This window comes from Sturnus vulgaris, chromosome 1 (assembly GCF_052056855.1).
Source record: "Sturnus vulgaris isolate bStuVul1 chromosome 1, bStuVul1.hap1, whole genome shotgun sequence".
NCBI lineage: Eukaryota > Metazoa > Chordata > Aves > Passeriformes > Sturnidae > Sturnus > Sturnus vulgaris.
This window is the reverse complement of record NC_142243.1, coordinates 113674699-113702381: the sequence shown is the minus strand read 5'-3', so window position 1 is coordinate 113702381 and position 27683 is coordinate 113674699. Positions and strand designations below refer to the sequence as shown.

Below are 27683 nucleotides of genomic sequence, written 5' to 3'. Positions count from 1 at the left end.
CCCTGCTTAAACCAAGTGTCAAGTACATCTACTTTTGCTCCAAAATAAAAATTAAGATAATTTTACATTGTGCAGGTCTGGGAGTAAAAGAAGAAGAAAGTAAGCACATAGTATTTTCTGCCAACAGCTGCCATCTGTAAGAGATGAACTTTAATTTTCAACTTGAAATCAAGCATCCAACGTAGAAACTTTGAAGTTTCCCTTCAAAATATTTAAGACCATTTAGTCCATACCCAGGACTTCTGGAAATATTTCTCCAATCTAATTCATAAGTGACCACAATTCATACATGTAAGTTAAGTCTGAACTTTATTTCAACCCGAGTTAGTGTAGCAAAGTTAAATAAAAATTAACCAGGTGTTTTCACTAAAGAGCAAAACATACCAGTATGCTAGTCCAAGAAACTTGCTACTAGGACCTATTTTGGCAGCTTACAATGGTAAAAGTGTGTGTGCCACATCAGTCAGTGCAAACTGATACAAAACTCATGAGGTTTATTTACAGCCATTATGGCAGCAAAATTCAGCATAAAAAGCATGATATAAAAATCATTCCTCCCATCTACTTCAGTTGGGAGACAACTCACATCACTGAAGACACCAGCTACTATCAAATTACCATCAAAATGGAGGTATCTTGTAATTCACATTTCTCTTCATCTCAATAGCGTCAAAATCTGTGTGGCCAACAGGATACAGCAGGGAGGAAGCTACAGCTAGAACAAACAAAAGAACATGTTTTTATAAACAACATAGGATGGTTTCATTTTGGGAAGAATATCATGCCCCCACAACACCAGCAGCCTCACCTTTCTTGGAAATTTCTTGCAGAAATAATTGACATCCAAGGGAGGGGAAGGGATCTATCTGGCAAGGCAAAAGAGAGAGGTATGGCAGAACTTCTTTATTAAGGTCACCAGAAAATAAATAAAAGCAAAAACTGCCTTGATGCCTTTCAGTTCCAGTCCTTTGCATTCCTGAGCAATCTGACTCCAGCTCTGTAAATGCATTGGCATCCTTGGCCAAGTCAAAGAGAAAGACCATGAGACCTGGCAAAGTCCCACTCCTGGTGTGTGTTTTAATTAACGGGAGCTTGAGCATCATCTGTGAAAGGGGATGGGGCTCGAGGCTTTCACACCAGGTAAAACTTTCTGTGAGTGCTGGTTCCAGTCTCCTTTCATATGCATTTCATTCAAGGGCATACATTCCACCTTTTTTTTCTTTTTTTTTTTCTTTTTTTTTTTTTTTTGACAATTGGAGGTTTGACAACAGAAGAACAGAGCTATAAATGTGAGGGTACAATATATCATGATATAAAGTGTGGAGAACATGTCCTCTAACAAAATGTCCCTTGGCGGAAAGAAAAAGCCCAAAATGTCTAGAATAAGAATTCCCTCTGCTTCTTACAACTATAAAGGAGCAAAAACCAAAACAAAGGCCCAATCCATGGGCTGTACTATGCACGTTTCTAGGGTATCAGTTCTGGCAGAAAGTTGAAAGGTTATGTTTGTGAAATAGCAGCTGCTTTCCTGCCATTTGGTTCAGGCTTCTGCTTTGCAAAGTCTCGAAACTGAAAGACAAATCTGACAATATGCTAATCTTCCAATAAAAAAATGTGACTTCTGAACCCTTATCTGTTGAAGAGCTGACAGTGAAGTTCAGAGACGGTTGTCTAACCAGAAAAAACGATAGAGAAAATATGCCTTCAAACAAGATCATAAATCTTGAACAGTGCAGGGGAACAAATGTAAAAGGAACGTTTTACCACTAACACCATTTAGTAGCCTCACTTTCTCTGCCTTCCAACCCTCCAGCCTCATCATACTTGCAAGGAAGGAGGATGTATCCTGTCAAAGCAATAATATGAATACAAGGTGATGGGGGGTGACAGTGTATCGGCTACTGAAACCAGACATTATTTCCATCGCTCCTGGGGTGTGGGGGGAGAGTAGAAATACAAAATAAATACTGTGCAACCTGAATACAAGACTTACTCCCCCCCCGGCCCCCCCAGCAACACACACACAAAAAAGTTTGCATATTGCACAGGGCCCTTGAAGATCATAAATCTATGCATGAGAAAGATGTAGTGGAAATTTTTGGGGGGATTAGAGTTTATTTTTGTCATCTCTGTGAGACAGCTACTCATTCATCCAGATCACAGCTAAGAAAAAAGCTGGTCACAGAAATTAGCAGTTTCAGCTCAGCAGCAAAGTCGCCAGCCTGTGAAGGCAGAGAGAAATTGACTAATTAGCAATGCGCACTAAAACTTGACGGTTCTTTATAGAGAGAGAGAAGAGAGAGGGAGAGCGAGAGGGAGGGAGGCGGGGGGGGGCTCGCTTTTTCCCCTTCTTTCTTCCAAAGATGTTTGAAATCGCAGTCATTTACGCTCGACAATTTTTACAATAGCCTTGAGCCATAATTTTGCGAGTCTCTCCAGCATCCATCCCCCTGTATGGTCTCTCTCCACTGGCCATGCACGACCGTTTCTCTCCCCAACCGTGGATTTCCTATTACTCTCGTTACGACTCACTGAGCCCCAGGCCCAAGGATAATGATGTGTTGTTTCTTGGTAGCATAATTTGTCACACGTACATTTTTTCTTCTTCTTCTCTTGCAGAAAGCTCTGCGCTCTCTCTCTCTCTTTCTCTCTCTCTCCTTCTCTCTCTCTCGTACATTTTCTTGCTGTTGCTAATTCATGGTGATCAAATGATGTACGACAAAATAAATTGTAAAGAGTGACTGCTCCGAGTTGGGAACCAGAAGGTTTTTTTTTTCTTTCTTTCTTTCTCTTCTCTCCTCTTTTTTTTTTTTTTTTTTTTTTTTTTTTTTTTTTTTTTTTTTTTGAAGGAGCGAGCAAACCTTTAAAAAGGAAGGACAATTGATTTTTTTTTGGGGGGGAGCTTAAGTGAACCTTTACTTTGGCAGCTGGTTGTGGAGCAGGTAAGTTTCTGGCCTTGTGTCTAACCGTCTCCGTGCATTTTCTAGTGCCTCCTGATTTGTTTGTTGCTGGGGGAGAGGAGAGGGGTGTTTGTGTGTGCTGGGTGGGGGGGGCAGTTGTGTAACGAACGCGTTTGCAGAATAAACTCCGATTGCAAGAAATGGGCAAAACGAGAAAGAAAGAAGGGGAGGGAGAAGAGGAGGAGTGTGTGTGTGTCTGTGTATGTGTGTGCATGTATGTATGCGTGTGTGTGTGTGTCTGTGCGCGGTGGGGAGGGGGGGATTGACCGGGTCCACTTAAAGGGAGAGGCTCCGGGAGGTTTCTGTAGCCGCCGGCGGGGCGCGGAGCGGGGCTGAGCGGCGCCGGGGCAGGGGAAGCGGCTGGAGGGAGCCCCTCGCTGTGCCGATAAATGGGGCGAGGCGGGGGTGAAGGGAGGCAGAGGAAGCCCAGTACTGGCGAGAAGCGACTGAGCGCGCTGCAATGGCAGGAGCAGGTCTCGGCGGGATCCCGCTGAGGAGGAGGAGGAGGAGGAGGAAGAGCGGCGGCGGCGCTCCGCGGGGCGGGATGCGGTCAGCGCGGGTCGGTGGCTGCGCAGCCTCCGCAGGTGCGGCCGCGGCTCGGGGCAGCCTCCCGACCCCCTCCCCTCGCCGGGCCGGGTACGGGGCCGGGGCTGGGGGGCGCGACGGGGTCCGACCGGACCGGGGGGCCGCCGGGCACGGCCCCGCTCCCCGCCGCCCTCCCCCGTCCTTCCCCCAACTTGAACTTCACGTAGTTACCGGAGTTGCGGCCGCGGCGCCGTCTGCTGCGAGGAGAAGCGAGCCGGGCAGGACAGCGCCGGCGGCCCCTGGCCGGGCCCGGGGCTGCCGCTTCCAGTCCCCCCCGTCCCCTCTCCGGGGTGCGAATATTGCACGTCCCGCGCTGGGCCGAGGAGTGGGGCTCAACTTCGGGGCCGGCCAGTGCCGGGGCCCCGCTCCGGACACGCCGCCCCCGGGAGGAAGCGGGTCCTGGCACCGCCGAGTTGCCAAAGCGGCCGGAGGGGACCAGGGGCTGGCGGCGAGCGGGGCGGGCAGGGCTGCTCGCCTGCCCGGCAGAGTTTCAGTCACTTGGTAGTTTTTCTGGGCGTCGCGGAGTTGGGGGGCGGGGGAGGAGAGGGGGGTGGTGGTGTTATTCGGGATGTGTTTGATTGCTTGGGTGTTTGGGAGGGGGGGACCTGGACGGGTGGCTCAGCTTTGAAAATGTCCCCGGCTTCCTTGCTCCTCCCCTGGAGAACTGCCCGGTTTGCACCGGGAGGGAGGAAAACGGGGGCGGGGGTGAAGAGGGGAGAGGCAAAAAAAAAAATAAATCTCCTCTAGCCCTCCCAAGTTGCAGCCCCTCCGAGCGAGCCCGTCCGTGTCCCGGGCAGGGGGGGCGGCTCGGTTCGGCGGGCAGAGGGGAGCCCGTCCCCCGGCTGCGCCCCCCGCCACCCTTGCGCACACAGCCGGGATGCGCCCTCCGGGCCTCTAAAGCTCTGTGTTTATTGTTGTGTCGTCCCGTGTGTCCCCCCACCCCGCTCTCCTCCCCACCCCTCTTGCCCAGGTTGGAGGAGGGTTTAAAAGGCAGGTGTGCCGGAGGCCGCTCGCCATGTCCAGATCCGGGGACAGGACCTCCACCTTCGACCCCAGCCACAGCGACAACCTGCTGCACGGCCTCAACCTGCTGTGGAGGAAGCAGCTCTTCTGCGACGTGACCCTGACGGCCCAGGGCCAGCAGTTCCACTGCCACAAGGCCGTGCTGGCCTCCTGCTCCCAGTACTTCCGATCCCTGTTCTCCAGCGGCGGCGGGAGCGGCGGGCACCCCCACGCCCTGGGGCTGGGGCCCGGCGCCCAGGACGGGCTGGGAGGTCCGCCGAAGGAGCCGCCGCCGCCGCAGACGCAGGAGGAGCCCGGCACCCCATCGTCCTCCCCGGAGGACAAGCTGCTGGCCAGCCCGCGGGCCATCAACAACCTGGTGCTGCAGGGCTGCTCGTCCATCGGGCTGCGGCTGGTGCTGGAGTACCTGTACACGGCCAACGTGACCCTCTCGCTGGACACGGTGGAGGAGGTGCTGTCGGTCAGCAAGATCCTGCACATCCCGCAGGTCACCAAGCTGTGCGTGCAGTTCCTCAACGACCAGATCTCGGTGCAGAACTACAAGCAGGTGTGCAAGATCGCCGCCCTGCACGGCCTGGAGGAGACGAAGAAGCTGGCCAACAAGTACCTGGTGGAGGACGTGCTGCTGCTCAACTTCGAGGAGATGCGCGCCCTCCTCGACTCGCTGCCCCCCCCCGTCGAGTCGGAGCTGGCGCTCTTCCAGATGTCCGTGCTCTGGCTGGAGCACGACCGGGAGACCCGCATGCAGTACGCCCCGGACCTGATGAAGCGCCTCCGCTTCGCCCTCATCCCGGCGCCGGAGCTGGTGGAGCGGGTCCAGTCGGTGGATTTCATGCGCACCGACCCCGTCTGCCAGAAGCTGCTGCTGGACGCCATGAACTACCACCTGATGCCCTTCAGGCAGCACTGCCGGCAGAGCCTGGCCAGCAGGTGAGCGGCGGCGGGGAGGGGGGCTGCGGGAGCGGGGAGTCCCGGCGGGCACCGACCCCGCGGGGCCGGGGCCGGGGGCGGCGCGGCGGCCGGAGCGGCTGGAGGGGGGCGGCGGCGGGGCAGAGCCGCCCGCCCCCTGCACCACCAAACTTTTCGACCCCTCCCCTCGGCCCTCTGGCCGCCCGCGCCTAGGGAGTCTGGGTTTGGAGGTGCTCTTTTTTTGACCATAATTAATTTTTTTTTCTCCCGCGATGTTATTCCTTAACAAGGAGTTACGTCTTTAAACTCTAATAGCTAAGTCCTAAATCTGTTATTTTCATAAATAACTGCATCATCTATGCACACCCTGGTATTGCTGATGTCCCTGTTTGTGTGTGGAAACTTATGACTTCATAGTCCTTACATCTATGATATGTCAATTATTTTCATTTAATAAGGTTATGAATCATGATGTCAAAGACTGACGATATGAAGTTGGTGTTAGGAGATGAACGCACAGCACATAGTTTAACAAAGAGCAAACATATCCAAAATTTACTTATCTTCTTTCAAATCGTGTTTGTACCTCATTCACAGATGGAAAGATAATACTGTCTTCTAGTGTTGGTATAATACAGTGGCGTGGTAGCACAGACATCAAACCACACTTTGTATTATTCAGCTTATTATAAGCTTTTTAACTAATAGGTGCATATTACCAATGATCTGACAGCAGCAAGAAAGAAACTAGTACATTAATAAATATTTTAGATAATGCACTCTATTAGTATTAGTGCAGAAGATTCTTTATACTCTATGTAATGGGCACCCAAATGGTTTAACTTTGGAGATGGTGTACCCTCTTTTATTATTTCTGGCTATCTCACTATGTTAGTGTTCTGTCATGCTCATCACCTTGTTGTCTAACTGATTCTCACTCTGAAATCAAAAACATCAAATACAACTATTTTGCAGTGTAAAGTGTTTCTGAGATGCCACTGTTGTAAGTTGGTGCCTACCTTTTGAATTTCAACACTCAAAAGTGATGACTTTCAAAAATGCAAACCCCAAAAACTCCTCAGGCAAGAATCTGCACGCCACCGGGGGCAAGCTGATGCTCGTGTCCTGGCGGATTGCTGAGATACCAGCCGGCTTGGTTCAGTGAAGATACCTTTCCAGCTTCAGTGGTCCATGTCATTTGAAGGATATGTAGTGGTGTTCTGACCACTGAATGCTTACAAGTGTCATGGATGCTGCAAGAATCTGATACTGCTGGTGCTGGGAGCTGGCTTTCCCTCTAAGCGGGAGCATACACAAAGGGATTGCACTTTAGGTAGTCCTAGGTGAGAGTCTAAGTTGCACTTAATGACTTACAGGAGACTCCAAATACCACAAAAGCTACTTTTTTTTATTTGTAATAGGTCTGCATGTCTGTGCAGACAGTGGTATTTCAGAGACCCTTAACCACAGTGGGTGAAAACATGCTGTCACTTTCCCAACTTGAATGTGTGTATCTAATAACAGTCTTGTAACTAGCTTCTCTTGATTGGCTTCTTTAGTGGCAGTGAAATGGGAGCAGAACTATTCAGATTTATTTATAAGCAGGCATTAGAACTTACTCCAAATGTTAAAGTATTGGAGATGTTGAAATGCTCAGTAATGCAGAATGAAATTGTTATATTTTCATTTTTGGTCTTGGACGATATTCCTGGAAATTCATAAAGGTCACGGAGGCCCAGCTTTGAATCTTAATCACTTTAAGATTTTGCCAGGCTGCCTAAGTACAAATGCCTTCTTAAACATGAAGGAGGAAAGAAAAGAAACCTTCAAGACTACAGAGATTTCCAGATTTGTTCTCTCTGTTACTCATAGTTTCTCTAAAGTAGCAATTTTACTAGGTTGACATTCATTCAGTAAAATTTTATTTTAAGGAAGAAAATCTGCTAAGAGTTCCTTAAGTAACTAATTTGCAGAAGGAAATCTTGAAAGTAACTAACAGTGAAGTACACGTGCAAATACATAAAAATTATTGCATAGAAAAAGACTTCAAAACTCTGATTACTTTTTTTCTGTGAGTAATGGTGACTTTGGTAATTTGGAATTTAATGAAAGGTCACTCACCAAAGATTCATATGTCTTTAGAAAGAGACTAACTGTTCCTCTTGTGCAGTGTAATAGCTCCTGCACAGCACAGTAAGGGTTGGTGAGAAATGCAAGCAGCCCAGTGCCATAGCCACCCATATGCACACTTTGGAGTGCATTAGCATCAGGGCTACTTCTATTTCTTCTATTTCTTAATGGAATAGAATGTAACAAGAAGCTCAAAATATGCTGATTCTCCTCTGAAATGTAGCTATAAAGTTAATCCTGTGGTCAGGGCTGGAGGAAAGATTTGAGATCACAAAAGCCCAGTCTATGCTCTGTTGGCAAAGGTATTTATAATGTTTGTGCCACAAATGCAGATCCTGCAGTGCAAGTGATGCTGGGGCTAGGAAGTACCTGAGTTGTCTTTTGTGCTGCAGTGAAAAACACTGTTTACCTACAGAGAGAGTAGGGTTTTTTTCATGAAATTTCCTAAGAGAATGTAATGCTTCAGTGTCCTGATGTATTTTTGTAAAATTAATTTTCAAGGTACAACAATTAAATGATCAGAATTTGAAAAGTTGAGGAATTATATTCCTGACTTGTGAGCCTTGCTGTGCACTCTGAGGTTTAGGACTTCACCACAGGGGATGGGTGTTTTGGCTTTGATTTGACATTTAATCAGGTGCTCAAGTCTAAGCAAAGTTAGTAATAGTGTTGGCTCAGTGATCCTCACCTCACCAGGGCCTCAGCATACAAGCTGCTGTTAAAGCTACTGGAGACACAGTCAGTTTTGATGTCACTAGGAAAAAATCATAGTTGATTTCAACTTGGAGTGGGGTGAGTGACCCTGAACATTAGGCTTAAATTATGTTTGTCTGTCCCTGAAAGACACACGTAACAATGTGCTCTATCATCTTCTGTAGTTCTGGGAAAAAAATGCATTTAGATAGAGGAAAGTTCATATTCCAGACATTTATTTGACTCTCAGATCTTCACCAGAGTGTTGCGTTGATTAAAATATCTCTGTGCTTTATTGTGTAATATAATGTATTTTATATAATACGTGGTATGTGTTTTCAATTTTTTAAAAGTTTGAGGATAGAGCATCACCACCTGCAGCTCCTCTCACCAGCAAAGGGCGTTCGGGCTGTTCAGCCCCTCCCAGGATCTGCCGGCAGAGCAGCAAATACAGCTGCCTACCTGAAAGCAGAGGGGACTGAGGGAAGCAAAACTGGAAGAGGGGGAAATGCAGAAAAAGAAAAGAGTTGAGACACCCCAAGGGAGAAGTGGGATATAAGTAGCAGAACTAGGAAAGTACAAATGAGGGAAGAGGTGAGAGGAGGATAGTTTTGAAGGGAGAAAAACATAAGAATAGGATACCAGACAGGAAAGGAAACTAGCAAAACAAAAAAGACCCTGGCAAATAAAAAGAAGATAGGGAATGAAACAAAAGGGGTAACACTAATTCTTGGCAGAAACAGCATCAGTTGTCAATAGCAGCTGAGTATTGCAGTTTCTGGAATAGCTTTTTCTGATTTGGGGAGGAAAAATGGATGGGGATCAACCAACTGACATAAGATAGGAACAGTCTTAGGCAGAAAATACAGAATTAAAGAGCACAAGAGAAAAGAGGGAAATAAGGAGACAAAGAGATCAGAAGGCTAAGCCTGCCCGTGCTGTTTTATGGGTTCAGCAAAGTCCCAGCATGTACAGACACAGCTGATTTTTTATACTTTTGTTCCCTGGACTACTAGACCTTGGGGAGATTAGAAGTGCAAATTCTGGTCCTGCTAAAGCTAATTGCAGAGGTGGTTTGGTTTGCTGTTTGGTTTTTCGTGTTTTTTTTTTTTAATTTAATTTCAGTGGAGAGAGGGTGTCATCCAGACTGGTGGTAGGCAGTATTAGTGAAAGTGATAGCAAATTAAACAGTGACAGGTGATGAAGATGATATGAACAGTTTTCATTCAGTAGGAAGATGATAACTGTTGATGAAGAAGGAAAATATAAGGTGCTGAACAGCATGAGACAGTGGCATTTATGTGGAAGACATATATGCCTGGTCTGATTTACTTTCTACAGAGGAGATTAAAAATTTGAAGAAACCGGTTACATCCCTTGGCAATTAAATAATTTCCTTCTTGCATACACTATTTGTCTTCAAATCTCACAGACCGTAGTTCAATTTGACTTCTTTTTCTACTGAGATTTTTGTAGAATCTCAGCAGGACATGTTTGGTGGTTGTAAAAATGTGTGTGTTTTTTCATTGAAATGTACTCTGTGTTCTGGTTACAACCACCTACCTTGTCCCTTTGTGATCATAACAGCAATATTTGGATTTTTAACTAATATTCTTATTCATGATTAATTGCAAGTGAGAAGTACTACAGATCCTGAATTTGCATCTTGATAAGAAAAACATCTTAAAATGTATGTGAATTACTAAGTTTTTCATTACAGTATGGATGAAGTGGATGTAAGGCTCTGGTTTATTTTAGTGAGCTTTGGATCAGTTTTTGTGCCTGAATTAATATCAGGAAATTGTACATTTGCCAGGACTCTCTCAGCTGAGCTGTAGAAGGGAGACTGACACATTAGAGGCTGTGGGGTAGTGAACCACAGACCTGTAGTCAGTTTAATTCTAGTTAGTCTCACCTACTTTCCTTACTTGCCTCACATTCATTTGCCATTGGAGACAAGCTCGCACAGAAGTGTAAGTGGAGAGATGTGGAATTTCCTAAAGGGTGAGAGGCTTGGGGCTCCCATTATGGGCAGAGGAAACACCATGTCCTAAAAGGAGTGCTGTGGGTCAGGAAAGTTCTTGAGAGCCCTTTTAAAGACACATATGTCCTGGCTGCTAAAATACTTGAGAGCTGCAGAGGCATAGGTGTTAGCCATTTTTTGGCTCAATTATAGTATATGTTGGGAGAAACATAATTTATGAAGAACATTTAATGGCCTTTTTTATGGACAACCATCTTTCCAACAGCTGCAGGTGAAGAAGGGTTGCCAGGCGTGTTGTGCAGGTACTTGCCCTGCCAGCCAGTTTCCCAGTCAGAGAGATCACTTGGAATAGTGTCCTTTGTGAACTGGAATAGTGCCCTGATTTATGTCCTTAGATGATAAGACTCTTCCCCAGATCCCAACTACTGAATTTTATCTGTCCCCTCTCTGGAATCCTCTGTTACCCCGACTCCTGAGTGCCTTTCCCACCAGGCTCCCGACCTCACACACACCAATCCCCACTGCTCCAGACCTCTGTGCTTGGATCTTTAGAGGCTGCTGCAGTTTGCTGAGCTGTGCTCCTCCTTGGCTTTGTCACCCTGCCTTTTCTGCACTTGAAGCAGCTTCAAATACCTGCATCTGCATCTCCAAACTCTTCTTCTGAGGGGAAATCTTTCACTGATTTCAGAACAGCTTGCTCTAGAGGGAAAATTAAACTAAGATTAAAAACAAGTAATCTTACTAAGCCACTCAAACTGATGACAAAGTGCCTTTGAAAATGGGAACTTCTTCGTCAAATGCTGGAGCAAAAATGCCCCTTTCCACCACCTGTGACAGTTTACACAGCAGCTTTACAAATCATGCAGGTCCTTAAAAGCAGAGCTGTCCCCCATGAGCTCCTGTGCTGTTCTTGCCCTTCTTTTGGCAACACAATCCATATCTGTCCTGTTGGGAAATACATAGGTCACGAGTGGTGCAGAGCGTTTTAGGCAAGGAAGTCCCATTTCAGACAAAATCCTCCTGGAATGATTTAAGCTTAGGGTGTACCTTTTACAAATGGGGGGCTGTAGGGTCATGGTGAGCATCAGACATATATGTCTTGGCTACTGGTCTGAGACTTTTCTGTTCACTCTTTGCCTGATGTACATCCCCTTCATGTGGAGAGAAGAGATAGAAATGAGAGGGTCTTAGAGGGCATGTTGTGGCCTGAGGTCACTATAGTTTTTTCTTTATAGCAGAAGAATCTGGAGGTTTTGAATCTGTAACTGTTGAGCAGTAAAATGGAACAGAGCTGTGATGGTGTAATTGTTCGGATTTGTACTTGAAGAGAAAGCACAGGGAGCCTTGGGGGCAAGGGGAGTGAGGAGAGCTAACGTAGAACACAAAATCAACAGAAAATAGTTTGCCAGGAAAAAGCATTGGTTCTGTTAAACTCATGTTATGAAAAAATCCATATAATCTGTAAAAACACTGTTTCATCTTTTCAAACAACTCCTGCGTTTTAAAAATCCAAGATGTTTTCAAAATCAGAGCAAGGTTTGTTATTATCCTTTGCTCAGCATGGCCTGAAATGATTGAGCATGGAATAGGAGTCGTAAAAGAAGGGTTCGAGCTGGACTCTCCTGCTCTGTAAACATCTCTCACGTTGGTTTTGTTGAAACATATTCTATCTGGTATTACATGTTTACCAAAAGACCATCTAAAGCAACTGAAGACTATGGAGAGTTGAAAACTATTGGTAGATACTTTCTGGCATCATTTTTTATATTTGCTGCCTCCCTGAAATTTTCTTTAAAGACCGTCATGCCTAGTACTTAGTAGTCAACACTTGCTGTATTCTTGGAAAGCAGACAATAAACTGAGCAAATATTGTCAGCTGCCAAGTTCAGTGGAAGCAGACGGTTTGCAGTGAAGCTGGAAGTAAATAGAAGTTGGTGCCACAGTTGGTTCTTCCTGCCATTCCCCAACTGATGCCTTCTTTCAGTAAAAAAAAACCCAAACAAACCAGTGGAAAAGGTAACAAGTCATACCTTGAGTGAGCTGGCAGCAAGGTGTGTTTCTTTCCTTTGGCTTCCTAAGGAAAAGGAGCCTCATCTGGAGAGAGCACAGCCTCTGATGCAGAGACCTTCTATTGACATGGACATCAGACACAGAATCAGACAAAAAAGGACTTTCCTGACTTTCTACAGTATGAAAATCAAAAAATAAGAGTTGGTTGGAATTTCCTAGGGGAAAAGAATTTAAAAGATGATTTGATGACTTTGAAGCATTCTATAAAGCATTTCCATTTTATAACGTCTGTCAGACCAAAAAAAATAGAACCAGCCGACAAACCAAACCCAAAAAAAGGCCAAACAAAATGAGGTGAGGAAGGGAAAGCAATTTGCAAAAGCACTTAGCTTTGACATTTTCTTTATTTTTTGTATTAAGGATAAAGGGAATTCCTTAAAGGTTTTTTAGAACTTCCATCAGTGAGGAAGATCTGTTGTTTGAGTAGTTCTACCAAGAAGATTCATGACATGGGAGGTTTTGCACCTCATTCACCAATTTGCTTTTCTAGTAAACTTCCTTTGAATTCACCTCCCTTTACAAAGCTCCAGATACTCAGCGTTTAGCAAGGGTATCTTTAGCATTCAGATCTGGTAGTGAAAGGAGGCAAAGATGAGGACACTCACTTCTCTGTGTTCTTCCCAAGGGAGCACTGGATAGGTGTCACTCTTCCAGGATAGTTGCCACCACTAAGCTACCTATTACATCAGAGGGTTTTACCCCAAAGAGGAAGGGACATTGACTTTACAAAGTCTTCCATCCAAAAGCTGGAAGCTAACTTCAAATATTAACTTAGACATCAACAGCAGTGGGATTGGCTTCATAAAGAAAAATAGGGTTTTCAGAGCTTCAAACAGATTCTAAAGTATTCAAATAATTTAGATAGAAAATTGCCTGGCAACTTCAGAAATAAAGGAACCTTTAAATTGTAACTCTGTAACAGTTAAGTGTGGCCTGCCAGATAAAATATTCACTTACCCTTAGACTTCCTCTTTTAGAAGGAAAAGGGATGATTATTGTTAATGCAAACATTAACTACTTCTTTTCTATGCTTTTTTTTTTAAAGTATTGGACAAAATAAAAAAAATCTAGCAGATTCAGAGAAGAAAACCAACATTCTCAGCTTACTATTTGTCTTCCTAAACTTCATTCTGTTAGTGGTCAGCAACATGTATTAAATGAGCATCATCCTCAGTGAACATTACTGTGAGCTCTTCTGCAATGAAAATTAGTACATGGGGCCTTTTGCCAAGCATGCCTGCATGGAGTTCAAAAAGATGAAAACCAAAATCTTCATTATAAGATTGGTTTCCAGTTTTGTAGTGTTTCTAGAAAGTTTTCTGGTATTCTTTCTTGTATGCCTGGGGCAATAGGTACAAATTAGAAGAGGCAAAAAAATCCATTCCTAAAGCAACTTCCATACATTCAGCAAATTTTTGAACATTCTTTAAACTGAAGAACTAAACAATTTATTGGCCATAATTTGCAAGAGACTTTATTGTGCTTTATGTTTTGACAAAATCAGGATATTCTTAATGTCTGTACTTTATCCATAAAGAGAAAGACATTATGCAGGACTTGGTCTGTTGACTGTGAGAATTCAGGTCCTTCCCCTAGCAGTGCTGTAGGACTAGGAAGAGATTCTCAATGCCTTTTCACCTATAGGTTATGATGTTTGTTAATTCATTTTATGTGATAACAAAACCTCATAAAATTCCTTTGTCCAAAATGAATTTTACGTTGTACCTTATGGCTTTCATTGAGTTCATAGTTAAAGTCCCGGATAATTAGATTTCCTCTCTATTAAACATGTGTTACTAATCATGGCTATCTTTGCAGTCAACTATGGAAGCCAAAATCCATTGAAATAAGCAGTTTTCATATGACACTTTTGTTGCACTGAAATGCCCATCCAGGAGCTGGGAAGGTAATTGTTGAAGATCACATCCCATGCTCTCTATGGCAAAACATTTTTTTCAGTTACGGGCAAATGGATGCTTGCAGCATTTGTTGTTTTGCAGACTGCAACTAGATTGTCAAATACATTTTTGTTGAACACAGCACCCCTTCAGATGCCTTTTGAGAATAAAAGGGTTGCTCGAGACCATCCTGGTTTCTGAAGATGAAATTAAGTTTTGATGCTAACAAACAAAAAGTCTGCAACTGAGATTTTGATTGGGATTGTATGTATCTCTTTTTCTCTTGCCTCGAGGTTGGTATCTAAACCTCTCTGAAATAATTTGTTTCTGCTGCAGGTTAATATAGCCCCCCTTTCTGTGATTCTTGCTTAATGATCCAGACTTCTGAGTTTACTATAGGCCTGAGTTAAAAGTATAGTTGAATACTCTTTCTTTTTTTTATTTTTCAATAATGACCAAGATCACTCATGTCTTAAGATGCATTTCTCTTCCTGATGTGTAACAGTACACTGTATGCATTAAAAACCAAAGGACTGCCACTTCATGGTTGTATTCTTTCCTTTTCTTTGCATTCCCTAATTCAGAGAGCAGAGCCTTAGTGTATTGTTTAAAAACTGGAAGAGTCTGGAGCAAACCTGTTGTTGAGGCTTGTTTTCTTGCCAGCTTTTGTAGAATGAACTTCTACTAATTGCCTAGATAAGGAAAACCCACCAGTGCAAGATTGATGGATATGTTAATAAAGAAAAACAATGTACAAGAAGAGTATTTCCCATTCATGTGTTTTCTATTAACATGAGGCTATCAAGGCTGCAAAAGAGTAGGAGTGGTTGTCAGGAGTGTTGAGGTCTCTTACAGCCCTCTCTACTGATTTCTTGTGAGTCTATAAACTCTCTTGTGCTCAGCCTCTTGCCATGAATATTCCTGGTTAGTTTAAACCATGAACTGGTGATCCGAGTTTTAGAACTGATGGGCATCTGCTGCTACTTTTGAAGTGAGTAGGATTTAGTTATGTTGATGGGTATCTCTGAAAATGAAGCCACTTCTGTGAGTACTCAGATTCCTGGGTTTGTGTGCCTGAGGGAAACTACACAAGTTTGAAAATGTTGACTTTGAAATATACTTTGGGTTCCAGCCTTGTAAGTAGACAAAATAAATTTCACACCACATGAGGTACCCAGGAACTTAATTAAGGTGAATTAAGTGTTTTAAAATCTTAGCCGAACAGAAACTGCAGTGTGTGCAGAATAATAACAACACGTGCATGTTCATCAGTGAGAACTGAGTTCTGGAGTCTAAGTAATGCTTTCTAGATAACATGTGGATAAATTTATCTCAACTTTTTTGCCATGACATCAGCCTGCCTGTCCAGGGTTTAGCCTTCCCTGACCAAGACCCACTACTGTTAATGGAACACAAGGTGATCATAAAATCCTTGCTGGGGACACTGTGCACCACAGCATGTAACTTAATAGTATATTAGACTGTAAAATAAGGACTGTGAAAAAAAATGTGTGTTAGATATAATAAAGAACATTTCACATTGTAATCTTGAGTTACCCAAATAGCAAACATGTAATAATACAAGAAAAGGGGAAGCTTTATCTTGCTCAATGTATTACATATATTTTTAAATCGTGTCTTCACCACAGTGTTTCACTGAATTACATTTTTATTAATATTTGGAAAGATCTTCTGCATATAAGCAGTGGTCATTTATACATTTTTCATATTTTAGAATGCATTGTAAGACTCTAACACTACTTCTTAATGCAATATGAAACATAAATATGACATAATAAAGAACATCTTTTTACAAAACCTAAATTGCAGCATTTCACATTAAAACTTTAAAATCAGATTTGGCTATTTGGCTCCAAGGAAACATATCAATTTAAAACCTGCATGTCTTTAGCCACTGTATTATCTTTACTTGGTTCATTGGAAGAGCTCTCAATGCAGACTAATTAGATATTTTGAATATAAGTACCCATCTCTTCCATGTGAAATTTCCCTGTACTTTTGGTAGAGACTTTAAGTTCTTGCTAAACTTTTAGTAAAAGTCTCTGTTCTTGCTACTTTCTATTTTAAACATATTTTAACAATTAATATTTTTTAAGCATACCAATATAGCAGCACTGCTCCTTCTCCAGAAACAGTAGCTTCTCAGGCTGTTTAGCTGAAAAAGTAATGTTAAGGATAGTTGCAACTGCCAAAGTCTGGAAACTCAGAGTTATATCTGACATTTCATTCTTCACCTTAACTATTGAGCCTTGGCCATTCATTGGATTTTCACAGTGCTTTGGAGTTAGAAGGGAGTTTTACAGATGAAAGATGAAAATCAAAATAAACTCCTTTATCAAGTAAACCTTGCAAGGGCATTCTGAATTTTACAATGCACGGGGAGTTGATTGTGATATAACATACAACACAGGAGGGTTGGAATAAACAATTTATTCTCTATCGTTAGGGATGGCCATGCATAACTGACTTATGGCTCTGGTTTGCTCTGCCACTTGTTACGTGTGCAGTCATCCTTAACTCATACCAAAACCAGTTTATCATACTCCCATGTTACATAGTTTTTATGAAATGTTCTCTCATTAAAAACTTTACTGGGGAGACTGAATGTTAAAAGACGCTGGCAGTCCTTTAGTGAGCTTTCCCCAGAGCTTGGTCTCACTATGGAGTCTGTGCTGACAGTGATCATGAGATGGTTCCTGATATCCTACACAGCCACAGTCTGCTGGGCAGGTAACAGTCCTCATTTGGCAGCACATAGCAGGTGCTGTGCAGGCATCAAAGGCTGGCTTGTCAGAAAAACTGAGGAACTGCAGGGGCTCTCCCCAAGTCAGGAGAGAATCAAGGAGTAGGACAGCATGGGACAGTGTCACTGCCCCTATGGCTTGACTCCTGCTTCTGCACTGAGGGTTTTGTTTCATCTACTGTCAATTCATTACCTTCTCTAGCCCTAAATCTGTTTAAAAAACATATAAGGCCATATGCCAGATAGTTCCCTGGCTATCTTTGTCATAGATGTATCTGTAGTCTATAGTTGTCTTTGGGACAACCATTTGACAAATTTTATTCTGGAGCATTGTGTGGATCAAGCCCTCAGTGTTCCCTTCCTGAAGGATGTTCCTTGTGGTTGGTGCATGTCTACAGCACAATCTAGTTCATTTTGCTCATTCTTGTCCAGATAAGATGCAGTCCTGCTACCAATGTAAATCATTGGGTCACCAACACACATTCTAGGTAGCAGCTGGAGCGAAGCCATGAGTGTCCCTCTGTCATAAAGCTCCCACTGCTGGAGTGAACTGCTGGGGCTGGAGCTCCTGGGTGGTGCTTTGACCCTATCATGAGCATCTCTGGTGGTAGGATTCGGTTCGTGGTGTTCTGTGCCTTTCTTGGCCGGGGTGTTTGCTGCAGACTGATACACAGAGTGCTACACAGGTGTTGTCATGCCTGGAAAAGTGGTGTTTGACAAGGGTGCTTTCCATCAAATGCATGGCCCTACTGCACAGTCATTCATATGGATGGATGTTTTCCAGGCTATATCACCTTCCTACCTTACAGGAACATTTTGAGCCTAGACCTTTATTTCAGTGTTCTCACCCAAGCTGAGTATAGCTGGTGAAAGTTCAATTATATGCAAAGTGACTATTAAAGCATCAGGGCTCATCTGGGGGTCTGGGCCTCCCCTCCAGTTTTCACTTACAATTGTGCTAAATCCCTTAATGCTGCAGAGAAATCGTACGTTCATCAGGTGGGGCATTGGAGGCCAGGGTGCAGATAACCACTTTTACTGCAGATGAGACATTGCAGTCCTGTTCTTAAGAACTGCCAGGCAGATTGGGAATCACGGTCACGGTTAATAGCAGCGAATTGCCAGCTCTTGATGGGTGGGTAGTCACTCCTTTCAGTGGTTGCCCCCTGGGGGAGAAGGTAGAAAAACAGAGGGAGGGAATTAGAGTGACTTTGCACAGTTGAGCAGGTTCATGCCGCTGGATCAGTGGCAAGCATTGGCAGGGCTCCACTCTGGGGAGGCTCACAACAACATCACAGTCTCATTTTTACCAATTGGTGTTGCTATAGCCAGTGGTGCACAGGGGGAGAGCAAAGACGAAGGGGGGAGCCGGGGGGAGAATGAAAGCAAGAGTCTGGACTAAATTAAACAAACAAAAGTGCTTGTAAGTAGCATTTAACCCATAACCATTAGCCCAGTGCTGCTAATTGTACTAAACTATATATCTGAAGTTCAGTGTGTGATTAAAGAGTTGGCTCACAAACTCTCTGCATAACCTTAATTTTTTCAAGGTTCTTTGAGTGTAGAATGGCTTATAATAATGATTTTGACTAATACGATTTTTGACATGCAACTTTAATGCTTAACCTTAGTACAACTCCAGAGCATTTCATGTGTATTCAGCTGTAAAGAGTGATGATTTAAAGGGATAATATAAGAAAAAGGTCGTTCTAGAATGAACCTCTAACAAATTGCATAAAGGAAGCTTATTATTCCATGAGTAGAGAGATACGCAGCTTTTCTGATCATTTTTCTGCTTGGTTCAAGAAATTGTTGAGACATGATTGGGAAAAGAAACACAAAAAAATGAAATAGAAAACTGCAAGCAGTGAACATTCTTTTGATGGTTATGATTTTGTTGCCACTAAAAATGCTCCTCAGTAATGTGGTTGTTCATCTTTCCTCTTGTTTTGGGTGAAGAATTCGTTCCAATAAGAAAATGCTGTTATTGGTTGGAGGATTGCCTCCCGGACCTGACCGGCTACCCAGCAATTTGGTTCAGTATTATGATGATGAAAAGAAGACGTGGAAAATACTGACAAGTAAGTGGTTTATTTTTGTACAGTTGTCTTGATGAATTTAAAAACATGGTTAATCAAATTAGACACTTTATTGATTTGTTTCTCTTCAGAGATTTGTTTATGTATCACAAGGGGCTTCACAATGGAGCAATAAATTGAGATTGCAGAAGATGCTAATTTTATAATAGGATAGGCCTAAATTAACATTGGCTTAAAATCATTCCAGTAAGTTTTTTTTTAAGTAAACTTGTAAGTCTTTCAAGCTGCAACATGAACCCATGCATATTTATGTATATATGAATAAAATCTGGTTTAGGAAAAAAAAGGCAGTTTTTTCAATACATTTTTCTCAAGAGTCAGATCCCTGGTAAGCCATAGTACTAGAGCACACCTTTGATTCTCTTTTGCATTTTCATTTCCTTCTTCCAGCTTTATCTGTTGTCCACAATCATTAAAGAAAGGTTTCCTCTGTACTACCCTGCGTCCATTGCTGACAGAAGCATTGGTGGAATATATCAGCTACAATAAACAGTGCATGGAGGCTGCTATCACAAAATTCTTTCCCAGCTTCTTTTAATAGTGGATTGGTTTTAGAGTAAGTATTTTGCCTCGAGCATCGAGATTTGGAACTTATTGTTATGTTGGTTGTGATTCCCACTCTGACTTGGTCATGGAATCAAATCATAGCTTCTTGAGTGCAGCAGGCTGTGTGTGCATTAGTCCCCTTGTGGCTAAACTGGCTGCATTGGTCAATAAAACTAAATTTTAACTGTCAAAATTGCCCAAAGCAGTATAGATAAAATAATAAATGAGCAATTTTGATCCATAAATCAAAACCATACTTCTAAAACTGGACAACTGGTAAAACCTGGATTTCCTATTAGACCTGCTTTTTTTTTTCCCCCAGTAAAATACATTTTACAGAATTTTGTTCTTCTCCCTTATCCAAAGCCCTATAATGACATACATCTACATTATTATTACATGCTTAGGTTAGGATGAAAAAAGTTTTTTAATTGCTATGATGCAGGACGTGAAATAATGCCCTTGCAGAGTGATTTTTTTTCCCATGGAAGATTTAGGAGCCTTTCACAAAGTGGTGCCACATAAAGATTGTTTAGGTATAGATGACCTGGACTAATAGTTGAGTGTGTTGTGTAAGAATGACAATTACAAAAGGTTATATGAAGTGTACATTATAAGAGTTTACAGCATCTGTGCTAGGGAATATATTATGCTTCACGTTTTTCAGAATAATGAGTTATGATACCCACCTCTGTACACTACTTCTAAGAAAATTCTGAAGATGGTAAGTCAGTGAAAAATCAATGATACTGCCTAAGGCAGAATTATCCAGGTATTTTTTTCATTTGCTGTGTCTAATCCAGTGGCTGAGCAGGAGAGGCAAGAGCAATGGATCTCTTGCTTCAAGATCTGAACTCTCAACTGAATTAAAGTAAAAAGCTTTTTTTCTGAATCCTAACTACCTGTAGCTTGTCAGATTTTGTAAGAATGAAATTTACTCAGCTCTTGGTAATTTACATTGTGTTGCAGTCTCCAAGACTGTGGGAAACAACCCAGAGGCAGGACACCTTAATGCTCTGGCTAAATGTCCACCTCTAGTGTTGGAGTAACACCAGCTCTCTATGGTGGTGTTGAGAGATGCTTCAGAATAATTTTATGTAAAGAATTTAGTATTTTCTGTGTTACCTTTAGAAACAGGGAAGAAAAGTTCTCTTTCCAATATGGTAGTGCACGTAGCATCCTATGCTGTGGTTAAAAACAAGTTACAGTTGTCTTGCAGTCCTGGCCAGCTCGAGTCCAAGCTCTTGCTGCTCAGCACTGAAAGTCCTGAAGGTCCCAGGATCTGTCTCAGTGCTGGCTGAGGTAACAGCTGTCAAATACACAGCCCTCTCTTGACATGAGTAATCCTGTTCTTGCAAATCCTGCCAGAAAAGTATGCCCCCCTGGCCTGGGCTAAAGTTAGAAGAGCACGGAGGAGAACGCCTGTCTTTTCACACTGAAAAAGACAAAATGTTAACAAATTTTATTTCTTAGAAAATATTTTACGACTCACAAAATACTAGCAATAACTATTAAAAAACCCGAAACAACCAAACAGTTAAAATAAGGGTATCCCCTTTTTTTCTAATTTAAGAGAGAATGGGAGATAAGTCCAAGTAGATCTTCTGTCCTTTCCGTGAGACATTGAAGAACTACAGCATAGGAATGCCGGGACTTGAAAAACTATGACTGAAAATTCCTAGGGAAGACAACAAACTGTACAGGCCTAAAACATAGTGCTAGTTCAGTGCAGCTGTGGTGTGGTATCAACGTACTAAGACATTTGGGGGTTTTGAATTTAAGGACATAGTTCTATCTTTATTTATCATGTACTTTTTTGCAATTTAGGAAGGAGTTTTCTTTCTTTACCATTTTACCTCACTCTCAATCCACTGTTGTCTTATCAGAGATAATCAATCAGCAGCAAAGGCAGAAGATTTTTCTTCTGTTTGTTTTTTTTTTTTTTTCATTTATTTAGATAGTCCTTTCAGTCCTGACATTGCAGTTCATTCTCAGCTTGTCAGTGCAAATGAGGGGTTTGCTCCTTAGTGAATAGGGACAGAGCAAAAGCTGTGTCCTGCTCATGAGGTTCTGTGATGGGAAGAATTTCAATTCCTGTAGTTTGGTATTTCAAGATGTTCTATTTTATTATCACCTTAGGTGTATTTGATTTCCTCCTCTTGCAAAGCTTTTTTCTTTAACCTTCTGGCCACCAATAGGCTCCCCCACACACCAACAAAATGCCACATTTTGCTCTTAGAGGCTTACTGATCCAATGTAAGTGTGCACAGAAATTCCCCCTCCCTTCTTCCAAACCCATTTACATTCCTCGTTTCCTGCTCTCCGTGCCAGTGGTATTTGGGGATAGGGATGGTGGGAAAGGAGCAAACACTCAATCCTCGGTGCAGTGGCAAGGCCATTGAGGAGGAGGTGGAAGAGAGCAGCCTGAATCTCCTCTTGTCACTCTCACTGCACTGACAGGAGCCCCAGCAGTTGCTCTCAGGGTTTGCAGACCCATTTGAGAGGGAGCTGCTTGCCTGTTTCCTTTTTCCTTCTCATCACAGAGAGTGCCTCACTTCTCACTTCAGCACTCAGTTGCTTAGGCTCTGTGTCCTGCCTTGTGTGATGCATAAGGAACAGGAGAAGATCAACCATCAGGAACTACTGACTCCATGGCACTGCAGTTGGAGCTGCAAGGACGGGTGCAGGTGGAACAGCACGAGCTATCGAGTATGACAGCTCAGCAGAGGAGCAATCTCATTTTGTTCCCTAGACAAGACTAGATCTATTGGCAGGGGATCCTGCCCACCTCTCTCTGCCTGGATAGCCAAAGCACCAAATGCATCAGTACTAATGGGAGTAATTCTAAAGGTATCAGGAAAACAACTTGCCTTGTTCATAGACCCAGGAGAGGAGGGGAAGCATGCACCCATTTCCAATTTTTTAATGTCATCATCTATAGGCAAGAATGCTATGGCTCAGGGGATCGGTAGATTTTTCACAGTCTAGTATTACTGTGTATTTTTCCTATCTGGTATTTCTCAGAGAGTTATTGTTTATATGTTGACAACATAGGGACAGAATAAAGAGGGGAAAAAAGGAGTAAGTAAGTAGCATTCTACAAACATTTTTAGCACCTAATTTTGCTTGATATGGGCACAGTCTTAATCTGAGATTATAAATAATATTATAATTATTTGTAAATCATAATGCACATGTTGCTGTTTAATTTGAAATACTTATTGCACAGTTGTGCCTGAGCAGAGTCGAGGCTTTTAAAGACTTTGTGGCAAAGTACAGCAAACGTCTTCATGGCATGGTTTCTTTTCTGGCTTGCCTACGTGTGCACAAACACCGGTTCACTTTTTAACTGGGTCCTACATAGGTCACGTAGCAGCAACAGGCTACCCTTGCCCCGTGACAGAAATGGGGCAGCTGATGGGTGTGTGGCAGTCTCAGTAGCAGCAGAAGTTCTGCTCTATTAATGGGTTTTCATTATTCCATGATATTTTGTAGATTTCATAACTACTTACTGGATGTGAGGCAGTGGGGGGGTCTCTGTGTCACTGCTCAGAACCAGCCACTGCTGCTTGGGTTTTAATTACCAGTTATGGTCCTGCCAGGAGTCTCTGTTTAATTCAAGAACTCCTTTGGTTGTTGGTTTAAACTGCAACATTTAAGTTTAATTAAACTTTAAGGAAGTGAAACAGTATTTTGCTTGTTAGAATTATTCTATAATAATTGCAAAATCCAGAGCCTATAAAGATTTTTTGTGTTCAGAATTGCATAGCTTTCCCAAAAGCCCTACTGCTAAGGCAATGATGTATTACTTTCACTTTCATTATATGTTTTTAATCAGAGCGTGACTTCACACTAGACAAAGCGATGCTTTATGCATGGTCTCCCTTGTTTTTTGCTAAAATCTTTTGACATGATTAATTTTACTTTAATGCTTTTGTCTTGTTGTAATGGTAAGGATGATGGGTATAAACCAGGGCAAAAAAATACATGCTTTTCTGTCATAATGCTTCTAAGCATTTAAAAATATATTAAATGAAAGAAAAAAGTATCACAAGAGAATGATCTAACTGGAATTAAATTTCTTGCTGTGTGAACAGCGAATGCAAGAAATAAATAAAAATGATGCAGTCATTGTTTTAGGTGAGGGGGTTTTTTTGTGGGTTTTTTCTATAGCAATTTATCCATCTGTCTGATTAGAAGTGATGAGTAGAAGAGAACTTGTGTCTTACAGGTTTCTAGATATACAGCAATTCCTCGCTTTAATCTAAAATTCCTTTTTCTCTGAAGTACAAACGGCAAAATGTTGGAAGCATTACTGAAGTCTTACATGGCATGTTCCATCCATGTGAAGCTGCAGCTGCAGCAGATACTGTTTTCATATCTGTACTTTGTTTTTCAATAAGAGGTTAATTGTGACATTGCTTAACTTGCCTAGTTCACCACATCATCTGGGTGAACCACAGGGAGAATTCAGTGAACGTCACAATAATGACAAATATATGTATGGGCCATAATGCATTTATGCTTAGGTATTGCACTAAGTTTGGATTTTAATCCAGTGTAAAAGCCAACATCATTGTCCAATGAGAACTGTCTCATATCTTTTTGGGAAAGACAGGGAAATGTCCAGAAAGTTGCCAGACTGGAGAGTTTAGTCAGGACGACCAGCATCTCTTTTCAAGTTTCTTCTCCTAGTTATCCCTTAGTCTTTTTTCCTGTTTGTCTTGGCCTCCCCACCCTTTACTAAGTATATTTAAGTTGGCTGTGTTTGGTCAATGTGTAAAGACAAATGAAGCAAGCACCTTGATTTCCTTCCCAATCCCTCTCCTTCCTGCCAGCAGCAATCACACAATGTTAAAGAGTTGTCATCTTCACCTGATTCCCTGACCATAATGAGCAGCCAGAAACCTTTCCATCCTTGATACTCTGATAAAGGCAGCCCAGCTTTTCCTTCCTTCCCCAGGTTGGCTGTGCTTTAATTTTTATATGAAGCAGTCCCCTGCAGTAGTCTGGTCTGAATACAGCATGTGTTATTTCTGCCATTTTGACTTTTAAAATTTCCCTTGAATATGTTCTGTGACAGTGCAGCAGTCCTCCATCTTCAGTAACAACATTTTTGCATGTCAGCCAGCATTTAGGTATACTGACGGTTCTGAAAACCCTTTGAACATCATTATTTATGTACTTTATCCAAAGGGAAGTCAAATAAAAGGAAGGTAGAATGGTTTACTTCAAAGTCAGCATCAGAGAATCCGGATCACTCCAGTCCCCAGCCTGCTTTGTTCCTGCTGGAATAGGTTATATTTCTTTCCTCCCTGTTTTCTTTGGCAGTTCTATGGTGCTCAGTTGTATCAGCCTTTCCTATACTGAATGATACTTTGTCTTTCTTGAGCAAATTAAAAACAAAACTCATGTTCCTCTTTTTTTCTGAAATGTCTTTGGAGTCTCTGAGAACTTCTCAATCCTTCATGTGTTGGAGTGTTTTATCCAGTTTTCTGTTTTCCAGGTTGGCTACTTATAAGACAAACAGTATAATTATAGCTCACATCAGAGGTTCTTGGGAGAAATTTTCAAAGGCTTAAGTGTCAACTTGAGTACTGCTAGATACCTAGCACACATTGTGCATTTGGAAATGTGGTGTCTTTCAGGTAAATACATTCATCTGCTGTAAAGCTTTTACTTTTTTGAAGAATGATAGTGTATTAGAAGCAAAGTTTCCTCCTTCAATTTACCTCATAGCAATTGGTAACTGAATAAAAGAAGTGATGTTTGCAAAAAATGTATGAAATCAGATGGACAGGTTGTCTAAATGCTTGTTCTAATTTCTTTGTCCCCCTCTTTTTTTTTTGTACTTGCGAGTACACACTTATGTTAGTCAAAAATGTGTCTTGATGAGCACTTCTTGGCAGCCCTGATAAATTTCATCTCTCTTACTCCATTTATCCAGCAGTTGGGGATGCTGCAGCTTCTGCTTCAGTGCTGTGTCAAGGATGGTTTCAGCACCGCATTGAAAAGCTTGAGCAAGCATTAGCATATTGCTAAGCCAGTAGTCTTTATATTACCCACTAGACAGGTTTAATAAATGTGGTAGATGTATGTAGGAGTTGTACATGTACACATATGTACATGCTTCTATGTATGTTCCTTAAAAAAACACATGGATTGCACTGAAAGCTAATTTTAATCTTAAATTCCGTCTGTATTTTTCATCCTTATACTTAGACCCTTTTAAAAGGTTCAGAAGCAGGAAATTACAGTCACAAAGGAAGAAAGATTCACACACAGAGAACTTGGCTGATTGATATGACTATCCAGCTTTAAGCCTGGATTTAGGAGATTATTTCAAGGTGGTCATACACACTGCCAATAAGCCACGTCTTACACCTACAGGGAAGTAAGAATATAGAAGTGAGGAACAGAAATACAGCGGAGAGTATAAAAATACTCTCTTTTACATGTGCCATAGTAGAGGTTAACCACAACTCCCATTCTGAGGGTGATGCGTGGGAGTTCAGCTGTGCAAGTGCCATTAATGGTGCACGCCTGCGTATCTAAGAGCAAGGCAGAAGTCTGAGAATGAGTAAAACATAGCGGGTGAAAACGTAGCAGGTTCTCACAATGATTGCTTTATTTATGTGTTAAATATTATTTTCTTCTGCGCTGCCATTTGCAATAACTTTCAAGAAATGTCAGTCCTCTTTGTGCACATTTTTGGTTTTTATTACAATGTTGCCAGCTTCTCTGTTTACACAAGTGTTACTTGATTGTTTCTTCTATTCCCTGTGCCTTACTTGTAAATGTGGTGTGTTTTAAATTCTGGATAGGTTTCTATTCCTGTGTTCCTAGTCCCTACACATCTTGTTGTGGTGTATCTTTGAAACAACTCTTTTCACTGCATTAAATCTCTTCATGCTAAAGCTCTCAACAGTCTTTCAGCTTCTCTTGGCTACTGTCTATCTTTTGTTATGAACACCCACCTCTGTGGAAACCAGGCTGTTAATTTCCTCCTGCATATACAAAGATGCCTGAATCTACCTACTCATCTTCATCCTCAAAAATGCCATTGGCAAAATGTTACTTCCAGGGGGAGTCCAGAAGTGTTACCCAAACGTCCTGTTCCCTGCCTGTGCTCAGCCAGGACCCTTTGTCGATGAAAACCTGAATGAGATGAGAGAACAGGGCACAACCCCCTTCCAAAACATGGAGGGGTTCTCCTTCCTCAGGCAGGGCACTGAGGCAGTGGAGAGCTGAGTAAGAAGGCAGCAGGTGTAAGGCAGATGAGTTACCCCATAATCAGTGCCATTTTCACAGCAGATGCTGGTGTCAGGCTGCTGTGGGGACATCTTACCAAGAAAGGTGCTGGCTCCTGGAGATACCACTCCTTGCTACATCCTTGCAAGGGCATCACAACCTTTGACTCAAAGCCTTCTTCCTGGATCACAGAGTTTACCTTTTCCCAAGTCATCTTTTGAGTTACATGTCTTTACAGATGGCTTAAGGGTGACAGTTCCATTTTGCAGCAACTTCTACTGCTTAGTTCCAAAGCAAAATGGAAAAAAGAAATCAAATGTTTTGGCAAAACCATGATCACATCAGAATGTCCCTTCTCTTCCCAACAACTCTTGTGGAAGAGGGTTGTAATTAGAGCACAATTTTTTAGCTTGTGAATTCTTCATGTATGTCCCAAGGGATATTTCACAGCTCCACCAAAGAAAGTTTTGTCAAACTTTGCAAGGCTAACTGCAAACCAGAAACTGCCTAGCTACGAATGACAAGTTGCTATGACTTCACCAGGTGATCAACAGAATGTAGATTCATGGGCTTAATGCCACCACAGAGGATCTGCAACATTTTGAGTCCATTTCAGCCTGTGTGTGTCTGCTATGTACACACATCTGGTCCAGTAGGAATAAGGAGCTGTGTTGTCCTGTATAATGTCCAAAGCAAGTGTCTCACCTGGCTAGATACAAATCTCAATAAAGTCATATAATTTCTACATCGCCAAAATGTTGTCACCAGTCC

The 27683-nt window shown here is 42.4% G+C and overlaps 1 protein-coding gene and 1 long non-coding RNA gene across 3 annotated transcripts in view; one reads left to right on the top strand and one right to left on the bottom strand.

The window, feature by feature from the left end:
• Positions 1 to 290: 290 nt before the first annotated feature.
• LOC148225417 (uncharacterized) lies at positions 291 to 2770 on the bottom strand. Its single transcript, XR_015804075.1, has 2 exons — positions 809 to 2770; positions 291 to 715 (listed from the first exon to the last, which is right to left on the bottom strand). It is a non-coding gene; the product is annotated as an uncharacterized LOC148225417 (long non-coding RNA).
• Positions 2771 to 3324: 554 nt separating this feature from the next.
• The window catches only part of KLHL14 (kelch like family member 14), a 59709-nt gene continuing 35350 nt past the window's right edge, over positions 3325 to 27683 (top strand). Inside the window, exons 1-3 of one of the 2 annotated variants that reach the window (XM_088174473.1) lie at positions 3325 to 3433; positions 4516 to 5498; positions 18976 to 19097. In XM_088174473.1, the coding sequence (XP_088030599.1) occupies positions 3350 to 3433; positions 4516 to 5498; positions 18976 to 19097 (1189 nt within the window). In that variant the 5' untranslated portion in view covers positions 3325 to 3349. Of the gene's footprint in view, positions 3434 to 4515; positions 5499 to 18975; positions 19098 to 27683 lie in introns of those variants that run through there. The other variant, XM_014874291.2, reaches the window with a different exon arrangement.